A 15780-nucleotide genomic window follows, 5' to 3' on the forward strand; every position below is an offset into this window, starting at 1 on the left:
ACGCAAACGCAAGACAAAAGCATGAAATGAGGTCAACCGATAAGGAAGTGGAAAAAAGAAGTGAAAGAAATAGGTTAGTACAATTTAATTGGCTAGCAGCCAACCGGCCAACCCTTCTATAAAGTAATTGGTGGTTCTTGGCAATAGGTAACGGCATTTACTCATCCTCCTCCTCCCTGAAGAGATATGTGCTCCAGTAGACCAGGTTGAACAGGGCAAAGACCAGCGGGAAGGTGATCCGCGAGATAACGTCGATCCTCTTCGATCTAGAACATTGTCTTTGGATATTAAGCAAGTACGAAAATACAAATTAATTGATCATCTAGAGATTGGCTTTTTGATTTTTGTGATTAGTTTTTTCACTGTTTTTCTTCATTTCAACATTTTAAAAAGTTAATTTTGCAAATATTTGGCAGAGAATAATTTGTTTGTTTTAAAAGGCGGAAAAACACTACGTGTGCTGGTAAACCAAACAAAAAAAGTGCGCTTTCTGGTGGGGAAAGTTAAGATCTACGACAGTGTGGAAGAAGCTGGGGATGCTGGGTTGGGCTGGGTTTTGGGGGGGTTGGTTTGGAGGGTCTTTGGCAATGGCTACAACTAAATATGTATATATATTTTAAAACAAACAAATCACACAGAAAATGACTGAAAAGCAAAGCATAACTTTATCAAAACGCCACCAGAAGCGGTGGCAATCCAAAAGGGGTTTAACTTAATTCAAATTAACAAATTGAAATGCAATTATATATTTAAATATTTCACAGATACCATTAGAAGTCGTTACTATATATCTTTTTTTAGTTTTTTGAGTTCAGTTTTTGTGGCAACAAAAGACAGCGAGCAAACAGAATCGAACGAACGAACGAACGGCAAGCAAGCGGCAGATATCGGGTTTTATTTTGGTTTCGTTTTGGTTTTTCGTTAATCTTTTTCGGTTTCTTTCACAGGATTTCAAATGACTGTTGAATAGTTGTAATGTGATAGCAAAAAGTCAACAAGAGTTAGTGAAAGAGATACAGAGAGTAGAATAGTACATGTTCACAACATCAAAAAGTAAATCCATCAACTACTACGGAACACAATGTGGGGGACTAAACGATATATCTACACGGTGGGCATTTGGATGAGTGGATACTCTTTTAATGGGGCGTCCGGAGCGTGGCTCCGAATCTCAGTTACCTGGTGGGGAACTTGGAGAGCCAGGTCTTGCAGCAGTTGGGTCGCTTCGGGGCCTGCATGTGCACCTCGCACTGGAGCCGCTTTTCCAATGCCAGCGGATCGCCGGGATGACGGACCAGCGGTTTCTGTTGGCCACCGCCACCGCGTGTAAATTGCGACGCCGTTTGACATGAAAGTTTCGATTGTAGTCGGATGCAAATGAGGGGCGATCGGTGGTGGTTTGGTTGTTGGGTGGTTGGGTGGCACAGGTGGCACAGGTGGTTCAGGTGGTTCGGTCGAGTGGATGCAATGGCATGTGCGTAATTTGATTTAATTTCGTTGCAAATATTTCAATTCAATTCCGGTCGAGTTGTTTGTTTTGGTTGCCAGCGATGGTCGGTGATGGTTTGGTGGTTGGTTGGTTGGTTTGTTTTTTTGCAGGTTTTATTTTTAGTTTATTTGTGGATGGTTGTTGATGTTGTTGGGGGAGGTGGTTAGTAGTAGTTGTTGTTAAAATTGTAGTTGGGATGAGCACGTTTGAAAAAAGTTGTTGAATTTTGCATTTGTTTTTTGGAGGTGGTTGTTGTTGTTTCGTATTTCATTTTTTTGTGGTAATAAAAAAGAGGCAAATATAAAAGGAAATAGTTGTTTTAATAGTTTTATCATAACAGTTTTGTTGTTGCCAATTATGGTTTTTGTACTCCACTAAAAAAAAACCAACATGAAAGTAGATAAATTTCTGCTGGATTAAAGCCCAGACCCGCGGGTTCAAAAAAGGAAAATAAATGTAAAGGATTTTACGCGATTCTATAATAATTGCTCACTTAAAGTTACCCGTTTTAGCCTTCTGGCAATTGACTTTAGTATAATGAGAGCTAACCAAAGAATAAAAGGTAAAGTTGGGGCTTATGGCAATTGAAGAATCAAATCTGACTCAAATTATAAATCCCTCAGTGGTATGATATCAAATTAAAGCTCCTGACGAAAATGTATAATAACTTGTAAGGGTTTAATGAGTGGTTCTTTTAAATATGTTATAAATCATTTGTACAATAAAATGTTTAACAAACTTTTCGTTTTATTTTCTGGTTTCAGCTCAATATAATCAAAATGAAAATCGGAAGAGTACACCCTTTGTCATAGCTGTATCTAAGACCCCCAATAAACCGAAAAGCTGTTTGGTTTTCGTTTTTCGTAAAGAGATATATCAAGAGGTAAGTACCATTGCGAATGTTGCATTGCTATCTGTATCTAGCAGATCTGAAGCGGCATCTAAACTGGCCTGCTCCAGATCGCGGCGCTTCTTTTTCATATTCTCCTTATGCATGTCTGCGGCCCGATCCGTATATATCATAGATATATGTTGCATGTGATAGAAGATGTTTGACAAGAATTTATTTGTTCCACGGCAGATCGATAGGTTTTTTTGATTTTTGGATTTTTACAGGTTTTATTGGGTGTGTTAGTTTTAGATGCATAGTTATACACAGTTATACAGTTAGACAGCGATAGTGTTAGGCGAGAGAGAGAGAGAGAGATAGAGACAGACAGAAAAAGAGAGATAGAGATAGATAGTCACACATACAAAAACGTTAAACGATTCGAAATGTTTAGTAAAAATTAAAACAATAATATGAATGAGGATCAAGGATCAATCATGGAAACGAAACAATAAATCGAGTGCAATCATATATCGACGAGGTCAAAGGGTACGCAGGATAATATCAAATTATACGGAAATCAACCAGAGATCGGTTGCAGATACACACATATTTGTTTTATATATTTACAAGCATTTTGTTTAAACAACACCGAGATGGAACCGAACACAAATCGATTTTCGATTTTATTTCGAAAGAAGGGAAGGTCGACCAATTTGTTAATTGTATTTTGTTTGTATTTTTTCAAACGCGTTATTGTGGATAGTGCGAGTGTGAGTGTGAGTGTGAGAGTGAATAGTGTGAGTGTGAGTGTGAGTGTGAGTGGATGGTGATCAGTGTGATGCATGTCGATGAATGGCGGGCGCACAATGAAATAAGAGAGTAAACATAAAAACGTTGGATTAGTTTGATATACTCGAAGGACCTTTTCGTGGTTAGTTATCAAAGTCAAAAGGTTAAAAAAGGAAAAACAAATCTATCAAAAATGCTACGACTAAACTCGATTTGGCTTTCGCTCATTGTCAGACATAGGGGACAAGAGAGTGGGCACAGCGGGACTCTGTGTGTGTGTTTATATATAGTAAGGATGTGGCCCAGGACTTTTGTGGTTTCAAGTTGTTGTTGTTGTTGTTGTTTTGTGCCACGCCGATCCTGGCATTGGTTATCGAGTGTGTTGTTGTTGTGGGTGTATTTAGTGTTGCTTTGGCCGAGCTTTCGGGTCGGTGTGGTTTTTGTATGGTACAAGTATGCGTAGACATTTATATATATATGGTTATACTATATATAGATATGTACGTATATATATAGATATATATTCGTCATCACTCAGTACAATAAAACAACAGTAAAAAAAGATAAACACCATCGATTAATTAACATTTATATGTAGTTAAGAAGCATATCAAAGTTCAATTACTAGCTTTGTTCGAACCTGAACGGGATGCATAGTTCACCAGGGCGAACTCGAGCAGGGCCCCGAACACGAACGTCAAACACACGCCGGTCCACACATCGATGGCCTTCGTGTAGGAAACGGGCGGCAGGGAGGCATTAATGCCCGACGTCTGGGTGGCCATGGTCAGCAAGGTGGTAACACCTGGAAAGGTGGTATATTATATAGAGGGATTTTTACATTAGATGGATGCATTTTCACTAGGTAGCAATGTATGGTTAGGGGTTACAGATTGCATCTTATAGTTAGGTTGGTAAACTTTACTTTAGTTAGTTACAAGAAAAACTTAAGTCAAGTGTGCGAGTCAGTCTCTGAATTCTTTTAAGTAATTGGATCTTAAAGTTAAGTAGCTGGTAAATTTTACTATACTTTTAGTTACAAGAAACACTTTAATGGAGTGTGCGAGTCAGTCTCTGAACTCTCTTGAATACTTTCTCAAGGTAGCGACCATAAGTATGCTATGGTTTTTGTAACTTAACTCACTGGTGCCTTTACTTGTTCGCTGATCAAAGGGATTTGAATTCAAACTCTTTATCTTGCAACTATTTAAATTTATAAATAAATAGGAACTAAATTTTTAACCCTATTTAGTATTACTCTTGATCCTGTAAAGGTGAAATCATATATAAATATATCTTTTTCTCTAATAGCCAGAGGTCGTTTTAAATAGACACACATAAGAATAATTTTGTGTTTAAGGCTTCAAAACTTCATCACATTCTTTAAATATATTGCTAACAATTTTTTTTTACATTATAACAAATATGATGTACTTTTAAATACTTTTTTATAAATTTTTTTAACCTATTACAAATTACAAATTATCATTAAATATTTTGGTCTAAATAAATACTAATTCAGTGTATTAATTTTGCATTTGTAATTTAACCATTATGTAATTGTATGTACTATTTCTGGCACGAAAATATTAATATATGAGCAAATATATTAGCAGATATTCCTATTATATTAAAAATCACATTTAATAAGTACAAGGATAGATAAGATCACACAAAATATATAGAAAACTGATTGAAACTTACCCAGTGACACTCGTGCAGGCACTGCTCCTTGATCCAGCCAGAATGATACCCATGATACAATGACCAACATACAGCATGGTATATAAATTTGTATTAAGTAATATGAGAATTCTCGCTTGAATAGTAGATCGACTTTGAGGCAACTGTATTCACCTATGAGTATACAAGGTATATAAATTGTGTCAAACTCAAAATGTACGGGAGGATGTATTAAAAGAGGCTTTCATCTTTTTGATTTAGGCAAGTTTGCTTTCGCTTTTTTGGTTTAAATTGTCACACGCACACACAGTTTTAGAAGGTATATACACACACAGATAGATATCCAATATATGGTACAAAGAAATGACATCCAATAAAGAGGAAACATAAAAGTGTCTTGCTCGGAAATTTTGCCAAGAATAGAAATTAAAACACATTTACAGAAGGTTTTTTTTTAGTTTTTTTGGGGTCATGTCGAGTCTTTTCTGGTATGTACAAAAAAATGGGTTTTCCGAAACGTAAAAAAAAGAAAGAAAATAAAAAGTGGCGAAAACATATTATACAACGGGGACTTTTTTTAGGTGGGGTTTAAGAAGACATAATGTATTTACAGGAAAACAAAAAATAAAAATAAACTCAGCTCTGAGAAATACGGAGAAGGAGGTGTTGTAAGGGTGCTTTGGCACACAGAGAGTTGAAAAATTATAAAATCAAATGAAAAATTGCATCATAGGCAAAAAGGTATCAACATGAATTCAATTTCTGACTTTTTGCAACAAAAATCTTAACGGAAATGAAGTTCGACGGCTTTTGTGTTCAGTTGGTTCATGTTGCTTTTCTGCTTTTCATTTCGCTGACTTCCGCTTGACAAGCCACGCCCCCTTTTTGCTCCCAACCCCGCCCCCAAGGACGCGCCTAGCTCCGCCTTCATTGATTTGCCCCACCACCCCCTCGATTTTTGTGCTTCATTTCCGTTAATTTGTTGGCAAAGCGTTCCATACTCTTCAAGACAAAGTTGTTTATTATTTTACATTCTCATATTTTTTTCGGGGAATTTTTGTTTTGTTTCGTTTAAGCGTGCTGCTGTTTCATTAAGATTTCTCTCTGTGTCTGTTTTGGCCAGGCTTTCATTTCCCTGTTTGCACTTGAGTGCTGCCTGCGTGTGTGGTTTATTTGCTCGGCTCTTTGGTCTGGGTTTGATTCTGATTCTGGGTTACTGGCACGGGCACGGGCTCGGGCTTGGTTACGGGTGCCCGGGTATGGCATCACATCTGGAATGGTTCGCATTGCGGCGGCTTTGGCTTTGGCTTTAGCTTTAGCAGCCATCGGTTGTGCCTTTGGCTTTTGCGACAGGCCATCATCAATCAAGCGATGACTCTCATTCTGGCCAGCTCGGATACGAGCGGTCTTAAATCCCGTTCAACGCTCATAGAAGATATAAAATTAATAAACTTTATGTGAGCAACTAGGTTCAAGGCGAGAGATCTAAATTGCAACAACTACGCAACGTCTAAGTGGAAAAAGTCATATTAAAGGGGGAGGCGCATCAAGGCAATATCTAAGGATTTCAAGACTTTTAAAGGGGAATCTAAGAGGAGGCAATAATATATAATCTTGAAAGATTATTTAAAGCTTTGTCCAAAGGATATTTATTATTGCCTTCTCTTAAACACCTTTAAAAAGTATTTTTTACAAAGATATAGCTATGAGTCCACCCCAATTTAGTTGATATAAATTAGACTTGAGCTAAATATGATTATTATTATTTTTTTTTTTTGGTTTCATATATCGGGAGTGATGAAATTCAGGCTCATGCTAACTTATTTGTGGATGGATGATGGGGATGATGGCACTATTTAAAGAGAGATATTGAGATAGAGAGAGACTTCCATTCTCAGTAATTGGTAAACAAAAAATAAATGTGTAGAGTCAGCGGATTCATGTTTGAATTAGGTGAAGTTTCCACTAGATAAATACACGGATTCCAAATGATTGCTCTGTTTGTTCGGGCTTGCCGTTAACTATCCTAATATGCTGACACACAATCTGCCAACTTGTGGAAAAATCTTTGCTTTCTTTTCTTGTTTGCTTCCATTTTCCACTTCCACCTCCACTTTGGGATCTACATCCACATCGCCATCTTGTTCAGTGCATCGTCTTTGTGCAAGTTTAAACAACGTCGTCGCAGACAATTTCCTCGATTAATTTACTTTCCGTACGGCTTTTGCCATTTTTGCCTTCAATTTTCCGTTTCACATTTTGACGGGGAAAATTGCAGAGGGGTGGGAGTGGGGGAATCCCCCTCCCCACCATTTCCCTGGTCGTGCAACTGGAATAGTTGTTCGCCAAGGTAAACATTTACTTTGAGCGCGCGCAGATTTCCAAGTGCTCATAAAAAACGGCAAGGTAAACGCGTGTGCTAGTGTGTGTGTGTGTGTGTGGAAAGCGCGTGTGTGTGAGTGTGCGAATTACATCGTAAAAAAGTTGATTCTATGCGTTTCGGGCATTGATAACGGCCCAAAACGATATGCTCATTGAAATGGCGCATGTGTAAACGGCATCTTATAAAATTCGCCACGTGTATGTATATATGCTGGGTGCGGTAGTATGGGTAATTGAGAGTGTATGCTTGGGTGTGTGTGCTATGAAGTGGTTATGGGGCCGTTTATAATATTCTCCAGTTGGGACCCAAACACACATATTTACGATATGGCTAGAGCTAAAGTTAAACCACTTGGCATGCAATCGCTGGGGAGCGTTTAATACAAATGCAAACAAAAACGAAAACGAAAACATAAAATATACGCAACCAGCGAGTTGAACGAGTAAAAAAGCTGAGAGTTCTAGGAGAATAGTTAACATTATTGGGAAATACATATATGAGTTCTCTGGAAACGAGAAATGAAAGGTCCAACAAAAAACACACACATACTAAACGCACGTACCCGTATTAGTTTTACTGTTGCAGTAATCAGTCAGAAACTTCTCCAAAGTGAAGCGTGGCAGGTGTAAATTCTTAACCACCTGCACAGGATCACCCTCCTTCCAGAGGAAGACCAAGTCATTGGTGGTCCAGCCATCTGAAAGAACATACACAAGCACCATTAGTTGTCGGAGATTAATAAAAATTAATGATAATAATAATTAGTTGTTATAGAATAATAAGAGTTAAAGCTCAGGACAGATTACGTTTTTATCACTTAACAATAATACTTTAGAAGCTCAGAAATGTACCACAGAAATGTCTTTAACTAATATTAATCAAATTTAATCATATTAATATAATAGTTTGATTATTATTGAGGTCTCGGGAGCTTTCTTGCAATGAAAATAAGATAATAAAAAACTCAGACATTAAGGCAGATATACCATTAAGGTCATACATTTTTTAAAGTTTCTTAGACATATTTTATTCTAAGTTATATTAATTTCCTTATATAAATTAATAGAGAAGACTATACTCACAGCTCGCCATCCTTAGCGAACATATCTGCCTGTCCAGTGGATATAGCTTGAGGTTCATTGGGCAGGCCAATGTCAGCGAGATACGTATACTATATAGCACAGAGCCATTGGGGAAGATGCGTATATAAACATTGGGCATGATGATGTTGTGGAAGTGTCCCTCCTTCTCGTTGGAGAAGAAAAGATCGGGCATCCACACACGATTCGCCTCCGTCAGGGTCAGGTACTTTAGGCGGCCTATGGGAAACGGAGAGTTTTCGATTAGCCAATCCAATTTAGAGTGCTCTCTAGACTTACCCTGGATATCGTCGAACTTGAGGCGCTCATCCGTCCACTGTTCACGGAAGGTTAACTGCACACTGTACTCCTGCGGGCGCCGGAAGTGGGTGGTGATGGTGGGTGGTGTTTGGGCAGAGGGAAACTCTCATTAGTAGACGAAATCAAAGGGACTCTTTGAGGATTCAATCAGAACTACAATGCAAATTTCGCTTTGTCGAATTGAAAGGGGAGTTTCTTTCGAGCTTTCCTTTCTTTTCAATTTTATTCTTTATTTTTAGACTGTGTACTGAGGGGCTTTTCAATTAGGGAGGGTGGCTTGCAGTTCGATTTATTTAATTGAATTTGATTTGATTTTTTGGTTGACGGGGGCTTTGGCTTTACGTTGGACAGAGATTTGTTTGGTTTTGGAGTATGAAAGAGCGAGCAAGGCGTGGCGAGGCGAAATATTGTTGTTATTTGGCATGTATAACTGAGTGGTATATTTGATATTGATATTCGTATATATTGATATTGATACATGGCGTATAATGGAAAGCTGTCGTTTTGGCTTGGGTTCCGGCTAGTTTGCAATGTTCTCGGCCAGGCGAATGTCATGACTAGTAAATATATTTCATGTTCGCATTGTTCGGAATGCAACCAAATGCAAATGCCACATGCAACGTGTTGCACACACACATTTAATTGTTTAAAAATGCAAGCAGGCTAAAAGCAGGCAAGAAACACGTCAAGACAAAAGCAAAACGAGCAAGCAGAAAAGCAAGGCACCTAAAAACGTACATTCAAAACCGTGTATAAATTGTTTATTCCCCGAACAAAGGAGAAATTATTCATTAAATTTAAACTTAAAACTACCTTAAGTTGTTAAAGTTTCATGCTGAGAAATCGTTTATAAACAATGATGCAGTTTTGAGGGCTTGAATTGTGATGAACCCTCGGTCGAATGATGTCTTGAAAGTAACAAAATGCACCCCTTTAGCTAAGCTTTTTAAACACAAACTTTTTCCCCCCACGGTTAATTAGTAAAAAACTTTCTAAAGTGCATGCCATAAAAAGTAACTATAACATTCAGTCATGCCATTTCCACAGGAGACGGGGGGATTAACAAAAATAATTGGGACTTAATGAAAAATTGAATTAAAACCAATTGCGTAGAAACGCTGTTAGTTTGGTTAAGTAACATGTGTATCATTATATATTTTAGTATATTCCTCTAAACTTCGCGCGATTCCCAGAAAAAAGTGGGGAAAACGTTATTGCAACCAATTAAGCAAAGTGAAAACAAATAAATTTGAATAATTATTACAAATAATTCCATATTATTTATAGCGCGTTGCTTTTTATGCGCAAAATTAAATGTGTTTGTCGGGTTTTTTATGCCAGCCGTTGGCTGTCGGAGCTGTCCGCTTTTTGCCAACGATTTTCCTGACAGCGGAAACCGAACTGGACAGATGGAGATTGCCACTGGCTCTTCCCCCCATTTAGTGTTAACACATGTCGCCCCGGCACGACATCTCCCAGTTAGTACTTACAGTTAGCCCTGCTGTCAGAGGGCCCCCTTGAAAGGGGAACACTCTCTTAATTAGCGGCTTAAAATGATGATGGTTTACCATAAGTGAATGAACCGAATCAAATCGAATCGAACGAAACTGAACTGAATGATCTGAGGGATTGTGGCTTGGTGGCTGAAGAATGATGTCGGATGTGGGTGTCTGTTGTTCTTGTTGTCTGACGGTGCTACGACTTAAGCCTTAAGTCTAGCCTAGGTTATAGCTAAAACTTAGATTATAAACTCAAATTAGCCTTTACTCGGTTCTCTCGGCATCGTCGTCGGTGGGCGGTGGTTGGTGGTGGCAAGCAATAAGCAGGTTTTGCCCCCTCGCGTTTCGTTAAATGAAAAAGTGGACACAAAGAAATCATAGGTATTTTACATAGTTTAAGATATATTGATACAGCGGGATTATAGTTATGCATATTCTGTTTGTATAATACAAGTACATCGGTAAGGCTAGCTTAAGAGATATACATATTGGTGGCTTGAAATCACTTACATCTGCCCCAAAAAGTATGCTAAGAATTTTAACTTGACTTCTTTTAAGGATAATTGCAAGTGTTTTCAAATCACCAGCGACTTTCGTGACTTCCCCTAATATATATATATATAAAGAAAATTTACAAGTTGCATCGGAGGCATCGAAAGTGACCCGATTTAGTATATATATATTTTACGTCCCCCCACATACACACACAGACACACTTAAGGACATTTATTAGTAATGCAATTATTTAATAGGCCCAAGTTACTGGATTATCTTTTTGTAGACATACACACACGCACGCACAATTAGAGCAAAGTGAGATAGAAGCGCTTGGGATTTATCTGTAGTAGTTTCTGTACTTGGAGTTGTGGTGGTGGTGTAGTTGTGCTCTGGGCTGTGCTCTTGGCCGGAACTCACCATTTTGTAGTCGTCGATTTTGGATATGGATCGCAGGAACATGTTGACTTTCACAATGGTGGCCAAATTAGCTAGAATCAATCGGCATATCAAAATCGTTTCTCCACCGCCTTTTCCTGCATCCGCTTAGCCTAGTCACTCTTACCAACTATCATAGTAATTAGACGCTAGAGCTTACTCTTACTTACACGCTAAATTTTGATGAATTTTATGTGTGAACGGAATGTGTGCTTGTCAATCAAAAACAACGAAAAAAACAAACTTAAACAAAACTGAAAAGAAGACCTAAACTAAAAAGAAAATAAAATAAAGGAAACGATGTGAATTTAATAGAATGTTAATAAAGGAAAATGTCTGTATGGATCTCATTAAAAAATTGTTTTTGGTTACCATTTAATTTCCTTGATTTATATATATAATTTTTAGTGTGTTTAATTTAAAAGATTTGTATAAATATTGCATGCCTTCCTTCTGCTATTCGGATTCAGTTCCAGATTCCGTTCTCAAACGTTTAAATTCGTTTCGAGAATATTTAAGCCGATCCTATATTCAGGTTTTTATGTGTTTCAATTAACTAAATGAAGAAAGTAAACTATTTTTATTTTTTTTTGGTTTAAGTTCTTTTTTAACGGGTTTACAGGGGATGAAAAAGATTGGTTACGAGGGCGGTTAAAAGGATAAAAAATAGTTTGGCGACACAGATACAAAGCACACGATTAAAATTAACAGTTCACAGTTGAATTTATTGTTTTACTAAGTACAGAGAATAGCATAAATTATATAAATTTGATTAATTCACAGATATTTTAGTATTGGTTTTTTCTTAGTAAGCAAAAGGCGTTATTGAAAATAAACTCGTATATAATTATTAGTCCGAGGCTAAATAGTAAATGGTCTGCATCCGCTCATCACGGTTATAAATAGTTCAATGGGATTAATTAATTAATTATTGTTAGTGGAAATTTATAAAATTTGTACAGAGAGTGTAGGAGAAAAGCGGGGAAAATTAATCTAAAAATTGGACTATTTTATTTTATGGTTGGAAATAAAGAAAGAGATAGACACAGCGAGAGACAGAGATAGATATATAGAGAGAGAGATAGTTAGAAGGTAGATAGACTGTGTAGGAAAGAGATCCAAAAAGACATTTTTTTTCGCATAATGTTTTGTATATCTTTTTGTTTTTTTTTTTTGATTCACTACAAAACGGTGGAGTGAGTATTTTATTTTACAATTCTTTGACATGAGAAAAAAACAAAGAGAAATGCAAGTGAGAGAATTCAAGTTACCAATGCAAACTGACAGAACAAAAGGCGCTAAGTTAAAATGCAATCGTCAACTTAAAGTCAAAACTAATCAGACAATTTGGCTTTTAATTTGCTAACAACCCAATACGTAAATAAATCAAAATCAAGTATCAAATACGAAAATCAAATTACACCGATAGTCAAACAAACAAAGTATTATGTATTATAGATACCAATATCAGATATATAATATAGTACGTTAGCATATATATATGTTTTTTTTTTCATGTTTATACAATATATTCTTGTTTCCTTTCGAGTGTTTTTTAGTTGCCTTTTGGCTCCTAACGAGAGTGAAGAGACCAGAACATAGTTTTGGACGGGCACCAAAGAGTGAGACAGAGAGAGAGAGAGAGAGAGAGAGGGAAAGAGACTGGGGGACCAGAGAAAGAGACAGAGCAACTGGGTGGGTTCATTGACCCGAGACCTATGACTATACGACTTTGAGCATCCACTTGCGGTCAAGGGGTACTAAGTGGGGTTTCATTCTTTGTTTTTATTTTCATTTTCATGGTGGGTCGGTTGGCTTTTTTGGTGGCGCGAACTTACCATGGTTACATCATCGATTTTCGATATACTCCTAACGAATATGTTGACGCGCACCACGGCGGGACCATCTGGAGGACGATACATGATAGATAGACATTTTCACCGATTTGCACAATACTTTCAATGTAATATACAAGAAGAGATTTGATTTTTTAACAGCTGCCGCAGGGTCCGGCCCTAAAACAAACTTAAAATGACCCGGCATGCGACCTCCTTCGCCGTCGGTCCGCTTTTTGTGATACACCCTTTGTACCCTCGAATATTCGGCCTTTGGCAGTCCTTATGCCTTTATGTGGCCCCTCTGTAATAAAGTTTTATTTTATAGCCTTCCTCCCGGTTGTTGTTTTCCTTCTTATTTTTCGTTTTTTTTGTTGGATTTTGCTTACTTACTAGGATACAAAAAGTTACTAGCAAGTTCACTTCCAGTTTTGCTTACAAAGCTAAGCTAAGTCAAAGAATATTTTCTTCTCGATTTTTGTTTCGTTTTGTTTGCGTTTTTTATATACCTAAGTTAAGCTAGAATTTATGTACGTTACTAAAGTTGCTTTGTTTGTCTATGAGTTGTTTTTGTGACCTTCGAGAGGGTGGCTTATACGGTGGGGGTCTGGATTCTGGTGGCTCTATGTACGGGGGGTGTATGGTGTGGCTTGTGAGTGTGTGGTACGAGTATGAACAAAATACGGTGGGGTGGTAGTATCTCTGTGATTGCCTTCCGGAGTGGCTAATGCTAATTGATATGCCTTAATAGTTAATATTTATCAAACTGGCAAAATATGCGGACTATATTCGTGACTCTATGAGTCATCGTTGCCATGATTTATGTCCTATATATGTATGTAATATGTGACTGGGAATGTGACTGTGAACGGTGACGGGAGGGGAGAGGAGGCTGTGTCGAGCTATTTTCAAATATTTATGCTGCCCCTACATTATTAATAATGTCATTGCTGCGGTAAAAGTCAACATGACAACAATAAAATTAACTGCAAATGAAATCAAAACGTTATTTATATAATTGTAAAACGAAAAAGTCGAAACGATAAAATGAGCACTTCAAACTGGACAGTGAATTGGGTTTTTTTTAGTAAGAGAGAGTCAATATTAAAATGACAAACACATATATAATTATTACATTTAAAAATGTTTTTAAAATGACATTGAAAATGGCGCCAGAATCGCCGGCAGGGTATAGGAGAGCGGATATCCGCTTTGCCAAAGCGGGCCCCGATAAGTAGGCAATGGATTTTTCTCATTTCGATTTCCGTTTTCCGGTGGTGTTAGGTGTCGCTTATATTGACTTTGCTGGGTTTATTTGCTGTTAATCTCAAACGAAACGAAAGGAACGCTGTTTCTAGAAACAATCGGAACGGAAAGAGAAACTGGGGAATATGTACTGGTAGAATTTTGCCATATAAATCACTGGCAAAAATCAAACGTAAATACTTAGCATCGAATGGTTCATACGCATTTATTTATATATATATATTTAAGTATCGAGGGAAATATAGAACGAGTCAACGCAAAACGCAAAAACAAGTGTGTGTGTGTGTGTGTGTGTATGTGTTTGTGTTTGTGTGTGTTTATAGTGCGCGTGTGTTTTAATGCTTTCTAATTTCTTAATGGAAAGGCAAAGTTAAATAGCAAGAGAGAGAGAGTGAGAGAGGGAGCTCGAGAATAAAGGTGGTGTCTGGTGGAAGGGGTCAATCTATCGAACCGTTTTCGAATCGTTATCGAATTACTGCCTCTGCTTCAGTGCAACTTACCATTTTAATATCACTAATCGTCATAATACTGCGTACGAATAGATTGATTCTGACTATGGCGGGACCATCTGGCATAAAGGTTGGTTCAAACGTGAGTTTTGCGACGTAAATGTAGAGTGATTAACTTATAGATCTGATCTAACTAGGCTATATAGATAATGCTGATCTCCGATTTGCATACTAAGCTACGTCAGGTATGTCTCACTATTGTTTTGATTTTCATTATATTTTTAATTTCGATTAAGAGGCTTACACTAGCTAACAGCTTGGTAATTTTGTTAAGCAGTTATCGTATATATATAGATATAGTTTATTCCCTGGCATACATAATCAACAAAAAGCAAACAAAAAAATAAGGCATATTTGCACAATCAAACAAAAGTCGCATTAAAGTCATATATAAAGAAGTTATTAAAATTATTTAAAAATGTCATAGAGGATATATATTATATATATATTATTTCGGTTAAAAACTATGTAGTATTAATTGGAATTTTTCTCACCTGTGCCATTGATTCCAGATGGTCGTATTCGGGCATCGTATTTGCCTGCACCTAAAATTTGATCTAAGACTTTTTTCTCCTTTTCTCGGAAATTTATTTTGGCATTATTTGCTCTGAAATCAGGATATGGATAGGCACGCATGTATAATTTAAAAATTTGTTGCTTCACTGTGTTTGTTCAAATTTTGTTGGAATTTAAAAATATTAAGTTGTTATTGAAGATTTGGAAAAAACATTAGCTGAGCAAATTGTTAGTAATTATTAATTTTTTTTTAAGAAATGTCGCATAAAAGGAAAATGTTTGCATACAATTTACAGCAAGTTATCTTAATTGATTATTGTTGTTTTTTTTTTTTAAGAAGGTATGTACAAATTGATTGGAGGTGTGGGAGGGTGTGATTGTCGTTATCCGTTAGCTGGTAGCTGGTATTATACACTGTCGCACATACCAAAAAGCCGGGGCAAAGTCACATAGCTGCTGACTCTGACCTCGACTTGAGCGAAAATAATTCCAAAATTTATGCTCCGACAAAAAATTACACGAAAATTAATTACATTTTAATGAGGTGTCCTCGTGGCGAGTGTATGTCTGTGAGTGTGTGTATAAGTGAGACAGGATATGCAAATTCAAGTATGTGACTAAAGTTGTGGGCGTAAATCAGCGACAA

General features: G+C 37.1%; 1 protein-coding gene and 1 long non-coding RNA gene across 18 annotated transcripts in view; one reads left to right on the forward strand and one right to left on the reverse strand.

Moving 5' to 3' along the window:
* LOC147643870 (uncharacterized) overlaps window positions 1-15780 on the forward strand; it is a 64596-nt gene that overhangs the window by 23055 nt on the left and 25761 nt on the right. For both annotated transcript variants that reach the window (XR_015271397.1, XR_015271396.1), the window contains exon 3: window positions 2254-2372. This is a non-coding gene — a long non-coding RNA (uncharacterized LOC147643870). The remainder of the gene's footprint in view (window positions 1-2253; window positions 2373-15780) is intronic.
* GluClalpha (glycine receptor alpha 1) overlaps window positions 1-15780 on the reverse strand; it is a 70191-nt gene that overhangs the window by 3726 nt on the left and 50685 nt on the right. For 3 of the 16 annotated variants that reach the window (XM_020958577.2, XM_020958576.2, XM_086831712.1), the window contains exons 3-12: window positions 15113-15225; window positions 10991-11061; window positions 8556-8625; window positions 8259-8495; window positions 7739-7873; window positions 4815-4967; window positions 3736-3915; window positions 2381-2487; window positions 1180-1304; window positions 162-278 (exon numbers count right to left, since the gene is read on the reverse strand). In XM_020958577.2, coding sequence (XP_020814236.1) covers window positions 162-278; window positions 1180-1304; window positions 2381-2487; window positions 3736-3915; window positions 4815-4967; window positions 7739-7873; window positions 8259-8495; window positions 8556-8625; window positions 10991-11061; window positions 15113-15225 — 1308 coding nt within the window. Of the gene's footprint in view, window positions 1-70; window positions 279-1179; window positions 1305-2380; window positions 2488-3735; window positions 3916-4814; window positions 4968-7738; window positions 7874-8258; window positions 8496-8555; window positions 8626-10990; window positions 11062-12846; window positions 12915-14609; window positions 14678-15112; window positions 15226-15780 lie in introns of those variants that run through there. The other 13 variants (XM_086831716.1, XM_020958583.2, XM_086831713.1 and 10 more) reach the window with 11 other exon arrangements.

The sequence above is a fragment of the Drosophila serrata genome, unplaced genomic scaffold (genome assembly GCF_035046125.1).
Source record: "Drosophila serrata isolate PLE 108 unplaced genomic scaffold, ASM3504612v1 contig_241, whole genome shotgun sequence".
In the NCBI taxonomy this organism is placed as follows: Eukaryota; Metazoa; Arthropoda; class Insecta; order Diptera; family Drosophilidae; genus Drosophila; species Drosophila serrata.